The sequence below is a fragment of the Nicotiana tomentosiformis genome, chromosome 7 (assembly GCF_000390325.3).
Source record: "Nicotiana tomentosiformis chromosome 7, ASM39032v3, whole genome shotgun sequence".
Lineage (NCBI taxonomy): Eukaryota > Viridiplantae > Streptophyta > Magnoliopsida > Solanales > Solanaceae > Nicotiana > Nicotiana tomentosiformis.
In genome coordinates this window covers 1222591-1232187 of record NC_090818.1, presented here as the reverse complement: position 1 = coordinate 1232187, position 9597 = coordinate 1222591, and the positions used below count along the sequence as shown (strand labels likewise).

The following is a 9597-nucleotide window of genomic DNA, read 5'->3' as shown; positions in this document are numbered from 1 at the left end:
TTATGAGTTCAATCAAGTCCTTAGGAAAGTTTAGAAATATTAGGAAGAATCTAACAAAGGACCATTCTAGCTTGTCAAAAGCTTTTTCTAAATCAACTTTTACCATGATTTTTCCCTTTTTCCCCTTAGTATTGTTAAACAAATTCAGAACTTCATGAACTATTGTGGCATTATCTGAAGCCCTTCTTCCTTTTATGAAACTGGTTTGGGTCTGATGGATATTTTATTAATAAGGGGCTTGATTCTATTAACAATAATTTTTGTAACAACTTTATAGGCAGTGTTACAAAGGCTAATGGGCCTAAATTGCTTCAAGGATTCTGCATTTTGATTTTTAGGAATTAAACATATGAAGATATTATTCATATTTTCAGTCATTTTTTTGTTCTTAAAGGAATCCTTGAAGAAGCTAATTAAGAGGTTATTTGTTTCTCCCCCAAAACTTTCGGTAGAAAAATGGGTGAAGCTCATCCTGGCCTAGTGCTTTTAGAGGCTTAAAAGAAAGGGCTTCCTTAGTTTCACTTTCTGAGGGCTCTCTGATGAGGAGTTCATGATCATGAAGGCTAAGAGTAGCATGCGCAGGCGCATATATATATATATATATATATATATATATATATATATATATATATATATATATATATATATATATATATATTCAAAATTCTTCCTCAAGTTTGAGGATTTTTTGGTATTCATCAATAAGCTCACATTCAAGGTTAGAGAGGAATGTATTTGTAGTGTAATTAGAGGATTTTTGAATACCATCTAACCTAGCAAGGATTTTGTTATTTTTTTAAAGATATTTCTAAATGTATCCTTATTCCATGTGATGGGCTTATTAGTGAAGTTGTCAATAGCAGTTGTTATATCTAGTTTGTTGATCCAGGATTCATGCACTAGTCCCTTAAAGGTTGGGTGTGATAGCCACATAGTTTCTAATATGAAAATGTTGTTGTTTCTACTGGGTCTTTTCAAGAATTCTAATTGGTTGGGGCAATGAGTACAATGATCCGAGTGGGTTCTTGTTAGGTATTTTACACAAGCTTCTTGAAAAATATTGATCCAATCTCCGTTGGCTATAAATCTATCCAATCTTTCCATGATCAAGGTGTTGCTTTTTTTCCTTTTATTAGTCTAGGTATACTTGGGACCTTTAAAACCTAAGTCTACTAGCTTGCAATGGTCGAGGTAATCGATAAACCTAGATATTCTATTAATACTAACATGTAAGCCCTCAAACTTCTCGCTAGCCCTAGTAACTTCATTAAAGTCTCCTAGTACTAGCCAAGGCCTTTTCAAATTGTTAGCAACAGTTTTTAAGTTATTCCATATAATTAATCTTTCTTCTAGTAAGCTGCTTGCATAGATAACTGAACAAAGCCAAACTTTTGGAAAATTGTTTACCTTAACCATTGCGTGGATCTCTTGGTTTGCCCCTCCTATTTGATCCACATTAACCTCATCGATGTTCCACACGAGTGTCATTCCTCCCGAGTTGCCTTGTGTTGGCACTTGAGTTATTCCTGAAAATTCAAAGTCTTCCATTATGTTGTGATGATCTGCTAACCTGGTTTCCAATAGTGCGACCACGTTGGGTTTATGGTAGTCAAGCATTGATCTAAAAGTTCTTCTAAAATCAGTATTTCCTGCCCGCATGACAGTTCCAAGATATGAAGCTCATACTAGTGTTTCTGTTGTTTGAACTCCTCTTCTGATTGAGAAGAGAGTTCCCGCTGCTCGACATTCCTTCCTGTTTCATCCAGAAGTTGGTAACATTGTTGTATTCAACACCATTAATATTGGTATATCCCGGTGGATTCATCTTCCTTATAGATATTGAGTATTTCCTCAAATCTAGCGGGCAACTTAAGATGTACCTTTTTTTTTCTTACTTTGAACACTAGGGTTGTTGATGATCTTAGCACTCAATGTTCCACCACCCTTGTCGCGCCCCGTTTTCTCGCGAAAGCGGATTTCGACGTCGTGACAACTCTTTTTTAGAGTGGGAGATAGAGTGCTAAAAGAAGAGTCGCTACCTAACTATTTTTAAGGTGCGTTAGGGCACCTATTGTGCAGATAACTCTGTTTGACTAGTCAACGCCACCAAAGATCAGGTAAGGGCTCAAATTACCTCAAAGAGAAGGTGTTAGGCACTCTTCGAGGTCCACAACTGTGGGTCCCAGCCGAACTTAAATTATGTGGATTAGGCTAAGTGACCAAATAATGTGATGATCCAAAAAATCATCTTATGTTTTAGAACTCGAATCGGTGCTCTTAAGCCTTAAAAATCTCATTTTTACCCTCCTCGATTTGTGTGCGCAGTCCAGGCAGGTTTCCGAAAAGCTTTTATGTTGAAAACTAATGAAACTAAGAATTTTTGCCTTAAAAGTTAATTTTAGTTGACTTCGGTCAATATTTTTGGTAAACGGGCCCGGATCCATACTTTGATAGTCCCAGTGGGTCCGTATCGAATTATGGGACCTGGGCGTATGCCCGAAATCGAATTTGGAGGTCCCTAGCTTGAGTTATGAATTTTTTATGAAAATTAAAAGTTTGGAAATTATTTGTTTTTAAGAATTGGTTGATATTTGGCATTGTTAGTATCGGGTCCGTATTTTAGTCCCGGAGCCCGGTACAGGTTCAGTACGATATTTAAGATATTTCTGTGAAATTTGGTGAGAAACGGAGTTGATTTGACGTTATTCGGACGTCCAGTTGAGAAGTTATGGATTTTAAAGTGTTCTTGAGAATTTCATTTGAATTGGTGCTAAATTTAGAGTTCTAGGTGTTATTTTGGCGATTTGATCGCGCGAGCAAATTTGTATGATGTTTTTAGACTTGTGTGCATGTTTGGTTTAGAGCTCCGAAGGCTCGGGTGAGTTTCGGATAGGCCACGGGATGTTTTGGACTTTGGAAATCTGGTTTTTCTGCAGAATCTATGTTCTGGCATGTCCCTCTTCGCGTTCGCGAAGGTACTCTCGCGAACGTGAAGAGTAATCCGGTGAGGCTGAGAATCCTTCTTCGCAAACGCAAAGGCCTGGTCACGAACGCGAAGTGATGGGGATTTACCCTTCGCGAATGCGACCTGCTCATCGCGAACGTGAAGCACTTGGGGACCTGGGGGAGGGTTGGTCGTTCTTTCATCGCGAACGCGAGCAACATCTCACAAACACGAAGGCCAGGGGAGCGTAACCATCGCGAATGCGAGCAACATCTCGCGAACGCGAAGGCTTGGCAGCCAGTACCTTTCGCGAACGCGACAGTGGCCTCGCGAACGCGATGCACACTGTCGCCCAGTGCATAAAACAGAGTCAAACACGGGTTTAAGCCATTTCTTCAATATTTTTCAAGAACCAAACGGGTAGAGGAGATTTTCAAGAGTCATTTTCTTCCCCAATATGTTGATAAGAGATTCTAAACCATTTTCTTTCAATTACCCATTACATTCCTTGAATTATCAACCAAACATCTAGAGTTTTTACGGTAGAATTAGGGGTTAGGGTAGAAAATAGGAATTTCGGGAATTTGGGGATTTAGACCTCAATTTGAGGTCGATTCCAAAACTAATTACATATTCGGGCTCGGGGGTGAATGGGTAAAAGGATTTTGGTCCGAACCTCGGGTTTTGACCAAGCGGGCCCGGAGTCGATTTTTCTACTTTTTGGAGGAAAATTTGGGAAATTTAATTTATTCAATATAATTGATTCCTTTAGCAATATTTGATATTATTGAGTCATTTTTGAATAGATACGAGTAGTTTGGAGGTGAATTCCAAAGGAAAGGTTGTGATTGAGGATTAAGTGGCCTTCGGAGCGAGGTAAGTGTTATGTCTAACCCTGACTTGAGGGAATTAGAAACCTTAGATTAATTGCTAAGTGAAATTCATGTGAGCGGCATATATGTGAGGTGACGAGTACCAATGCGCGACCAATTTACCTGTTTTTCCATGTTTCTCTATTTTTCTGACATTGTCTCATTCCTATGCCCAATTGCTATATGTTATACTAGTGTTATCCAAATTATCGTTCTTATTATGTTTACGGATTTTCTGGTGATAATTGAGTTTTTATTTCAAGTTGAGATTGATATTATGGAACCAAATGTTGAAGTACAGTTTGTACTTGTTATTCTATCTCCCTGTTGTTATTTATGCATTGCATTATGGTAAGGGAGAGTGTTAATGCACGAAGGGTGATGTCGTGCCATATTGTGAGTGTTAATGCACGAAGGGTGATGCCGTGCCATATTGTGAGTATTAATGCACGAAGGGTGATGCCGTGCCATATTGTGAGTGTTAATGCACAAAGGGTGATGTCGTGCCATATTGTGAGTCTTAATGCACGAAGGGTGATGCCGTGCCATATTGTGAGTGTTAATGCACGAAGGGTGATGACGTGCTATGATATGAGAGTTAATGCACGAAGGGTGATGCCGTGCCGCTTCTATTAATTTTATGGTGAGATTGAGAGTAAAAGCACGAAGGGTGATTCCGTGCATTTTTTCTTACTGTATTCACTATTCCTGTTGATTCAAGGTATATTGACTGCTCCGGTGATCATTCTGTTGTTGTTCTTTATCTTGTATTACCATCATTATGTTTTCCCCTCCCGACATTTCCTGTTTAGTTCTTCATACCTGTTATTTGTGTATACACTGTTAAATTGTACAGGTTGATTGTAGGTGCCTTGCCTTAGCCTCGTCACTACTTCGTTGAGGTTAGGCTCGACACTTACCAGTGCATGGGGTCGGTTGTACTGATGCTGCACTCTGCACTTTTTGTGCAGATTTTGATACCGGCTCTGGTTGATCGAGATTTTGCTATTGGTCCGCTGTCCGGAGACTCAAGGTAGATCTGTCGGCGTCCACAGACCTTGAAGTCCCCGTCTATCATTTCTGTTCTACTGTTTCTTTTATTCAGACAGTTGTATTTCTTTCAGACTATTACTTGTAGTAAATTCTAGAATGCTCGTGAATTGTGACTCCAGATCCGGGTGGTAGTAATTAATACAGTTTTTATGATATTCCGCACTTATTATATTTTATTTTAGTTAATTATTGTTACTTAATGAATGAAAATAAGGAATTGGTTTAATGATTCTCTAACGTTGGCTTGCTTGGCAAGTGAAATGTTAGGCGTCATCACGGTCCCGTCGGTGAGAAATTTCGGGTCGTGACAGTTGGTATCAGAGCACTAGGTTGCTTAGGTCTCACGATTCACGAGCAAGCTTAGTAGAGTCTGGAGGATCGGTTCGGAGACGTCTGTGCTTATCTTCCAGAGGCTATGAAGTTTAGGAACAAGTTTCACTTCTATTCTTCATTGTCGTGCGATTTTTGCTTTCGCAATACTGATTGAACTCTTCTACTCTTATTCTTTTGCAGATGGCGAGAACACGTACCGCTTCCTCAGTTGAGCAGCAGCCAGAGCCTCCAGTGATAGCTCCTACGCGGGGCAGAGGTCGAGGCCGAGGTCATGCCAGAGGCAGAGGCAGGGGCAGGGCTCAACCTAGGGTCCGAACAGCAGCCCCAGCAGTGGAGCCTTAGATAGAGATTGGCGAGGAGATTCCAGCTCAAACTGTTCCTATCAGACCAGCTCAGGTTCCGGAGGGGTTCATTGCTACCCCAGTACTTCAGGACGCTTTGGTCCGTTTGGTAGGCCTTATGGAGAGTGTGGCCCAGACTGGCACATTTCCAATGGCACCAGCATTCTCTCAGGCTGGAGGAGGAGCCCAGACTCCTACCACTCCCCAGTATTAGGCTCCAGCAGCTCAGCCAGTCGTATTAGTTCAGCCGGTTATTGCGGCACAGGTCGGAGATGGGCCAGCTATGTCTTCTGAGGCTTTATAGAGATTGGATAGGTTTACCAAGCTCTTTCCTGTTCACTTCAGTGGTGCCCCTTCAGAGGACCCCCAGGAGTATCTTGACAGCTGTCAAGAGGTTCTACGGAACATGGGTATAGTGGAGACCAATGGGGTCGATTTTGCTGTATTTCAAATGACTGGTTCCACCAAGAAATGGTGGAGAGATTACTTGTTGACCAGACCATCTGGGTAGCCTGCTCTTACTTGGGACCAGTTCTCTCAGCTCTTCATAGAGAAGTTTCTGCCTATCACATTGAGGGAGGAGCGTCGCCATCATTTTGAGCGTCTCCAGCAGGGCGGTATGACGGTTACTCAGTATGAGACCCGTTTTGTGGATTTGGTCCGTCATGTCATTCTTCTGCTTCCCACCGAGAGAGAGGGTGAGGAGGTTTATTGATGGACTTGCTCAGCCTATCAGATTGCAGATGGCTAAGGAGACTGGGAGTGATATTTCTTTTCAGGCGGCTGCTAATGTCGCCAAACGAGTCGAGATGGTTCTTACTCAGGGAGGTCAGGGGTCTGACAAGAGGCCTCGTCATTCCAGTTAGTTCAGTGGTGCCTCATCTAGAGGCAGGAGTACTTTTGTTAGAGGCCATTTTCCCAGGCCATTTCATTCAGCGCTCCGGGCATCCCATGGTGCCTCAGGTGGTCGTGGCCCTCAGATGCATTATTCCGACCAGCTAGCCTACAGTGCACCACCAGCTCCTATTTGTGCACCTCCACTCCAGAGTTATCAGGGTGGTTATTCAGGTCGACAGGGTCAGTTTCAAGGTCAGCAGTCATAGCAGCCGAGGTTATATTATACTTGTGGTGATCTGAGGCACATTGCCAGATTTTGCCCTAGGGTAACGGGCAGCTCATAGCATCAGAGTTCTTGTGCCATGGTTCCGGCACCATTTGCTGCACCATCTGCTCAGCCAACCAGAGGCAGGGGTCAGGCAGCCAGAGGTTGGGGCCAGACAGTTAGAGGTGGAGGTCAGGCCATTAGAGGTGAAGACCAGCCAGCTAGAGGCCGTCCCGGGGACATAGTTCAGGGTAGTGGGGCCCATCCCCGGTGTTATGCTTTCCCAGCCAGGCCTGAGGCTGAGTCATCTGACGTTGTTATCATAGGTACTGTTTCAGTTTGTAGTAGAGATGCTTCAGTTCTATTTGATCCGGGATCTACTTACTTCTATGTGTCATCCCATTTTGCTTCCTATTTGGTTGTGCCCTGTGATTCCTTGAGTGCTCCTGTATATGTGTCCACGCCAGTGGGAGATGTTATTGTTGCAGATCGTATTTATCGTTCGTGTGTGGTCACCATTGGGAGTCTTGAGACTCGTGTTGATCTTCTACTTCTCGACATGGTTGATTTTGATGTCATACTGGGTATGGATTGGCTGTCACCTTATCATGCTATATTAGATTATTATGCCAAGACGGTGACCTTAGCCTTGCAGGGGTTGCCTCGATTAGAGTGGAGAGGGAATCTCGACCATTCTACCAATAGGGTTATCTCTTACGTAAAGGCTCGGCATATGGTCGAAAGGGGTGTCTAGCTTATTTGGCTTATGTCCGCGATTCTAGTGCGGAGGTTCCTTCCATAGATTCGGTTCAGGTTGTTCGTGAGTTTCCAGAGGTGTTTCCTGTAGACCTGCCGGGGATGCCACCCGATAGGGATATTGATTTCTGCATTAATTTAGCTCGGGCGCTCAGCCTATTTCCATTTCGCCATATCGCATGGCCCCACCAGAGTTGAAAGAATTGAAGGAGCAATTGCAAGATTTGCTTGATAAGGGCTTCATTAGACCTAGTGTCTCGCCCTGGGGTACACCTATGTTGTTTGTGAAGAAGAAAAATGGATCGATGAGGATGTGTATAGATTATCGGCAGTTGAACAAAGTCACCATCAAGAATAAATATCTATTACCGAGGATTGATGATTTATTTGATCAGCTTCAGGGTGCCAAGTTGTTTTCAAAGATTGATTTGAGATCTGGCTACCATCAGTTGAGGATTAGGGCATCCGATGTTCCTAAGATAGCTTTTCGAACTCGGTATGGACATTATAAGTTTTTAGTGATGTCATTTGGGCTGACAAATGCCCCAGCAGCCTTCATGGATTTGATGAACCGGGTGTTCAAACCTACTTGGATTCCTTTATGGTTGTGTTTATTGATGATATCTTGATCTACTCCCACAGTCGAGAGGAGCATGAGCAGCATCTTTGGATCGTTCTTCAGACTCTGAAAGACAGCCAGTTATATGCTAAGTTCTCAAAATACGAGTTTTGGTTGAGATCAGTTGCTTTCTTGGGTCACGTTGTGTCAGCAGATGGTATTCAGGTAGATCCTAAGAAGATTGAGGCAGTCCAGAACTGGCCTAGATCCACATCAGCTACAGAGATCCGTAGTTTCCTGGGTTTGGCAGGCTATTACCGTCGATTTGTCGATGGGTTTTCATCTATAGCAGCCCCGTTGACCAGATTGACCCAGAAGGGTGCCCCGTTCAGGTGGTCAGACGAGTGTGAAGCGAGCTTTCAGAAGCTCAAGACAGCTTTGACTACGGCACCGATATTGGTGTTACCCACAGGTTCAGGATCTTATACAGTATATTGTGATGCATCTCGTATTGGTCTGGGTGCGGTATTGATGCAGGGTGACAAGGTTATTGCATATGCGTCACGGCAGCTGAAGGTTCATGAGAAGAATTACCATGTTCATATTTAGAGCTAGCAACCATTGTTCACGTGCTGAAGATTTGGAGGCACTATCTTTACGGCGTACCATGTGAGGTATTCACTGATCATTAGAGCTTGCAGTATTTGTTCAAGCAGAAGGAACTCAATTTGAGGCAGAGGAGGAGGCTGGAGCTATTGAAAGACTATGATATCACCATATTGTATCATCCCGGGAAGGCCAATGTGGTGGCCAATGCTTTGAGTAGAAAGTCAATCAGTATAGGTAGCCTTTCATATATTCCAGCTAGTGAGAGACCGCTTGCATTGGATGTTCAGGCCTTGGCCAACCAGTTCGTGAGGTTAGATTTTTCTGAGCCCAGTCATGTTCTAGCTTGTACAGTCGCTCGGTCTTCCATGTTTGAGCGCATCAGAGATCGGCAGGATGACGATCCGCATTTACTTGTCCTTAGAGACAATGCGGCACGATGGTGCCAAGCAAGTTACTGTTGGAGATGACAGAGTTTTGAGGATGCAGGGTCGTATTTGTGTGCCTAATATAGATGGACTTCGTGAGTTGATCCTTGAGGAGTCTCACAGTTCCCGGTATTCTATTCATCCGGGAGTCGCCAAGATGTATCAGGACTTGAGGCAGCATTATTGGTGGAGGTGAATGAAGAAGGACATAGTTGCCTACGTAGCTCGGTGCCTAAATTGCCAGCAGGTAAAGTGTGAGCATCAGAGACTTGGTGGTTTACTTCAGAGGTTAGATATTCCAGAGTGGAAGTGAGAGTGTATCACTATGGACTTTGTTGTTGGACTCCCACGGACTCAGAGGAAGTTCGATGCAGTTTGGGTCATTGTGGACAGGCTGACTAAGTCAACGCATTTCATTCCTGTGGCAGTTACCTATTCTCGGAGCGGTTGGCAGAGATTTATATTCGTGAGATCGTCCGTTTTCACGGTGTGCCCGTGTCTATCATTTCTGATCGAGGTACACAGTTTACCTTGCATTTTTGGAGGGCAGTTCAGCGTGAGTTGGGTACGTGGGTTGAGTTGAGCACAGCATTTCATCCTCAG

General features: G+C 43.3%; 1 protein-coding gene across 1 annotated transcript; it reads right to left on the bottom strand.

The window, feature by feature from the left end:
- Window positions 1-1137: 1137 nt before the first annotated feature.
- Window positions 1138-1659, bottom strand: LOC138895070 (uncharacterized). Its single transcript, XM_070179801.1, has one exon. It carries the CDS (start codon window positions 1657-1659, stop codon window positions 1138-1140), a length of 522 nt encoding a protein of 173 aa, XP_070035902.1.
- Window positions 1660-9597: the final 7938 nt, after the last annotated feature.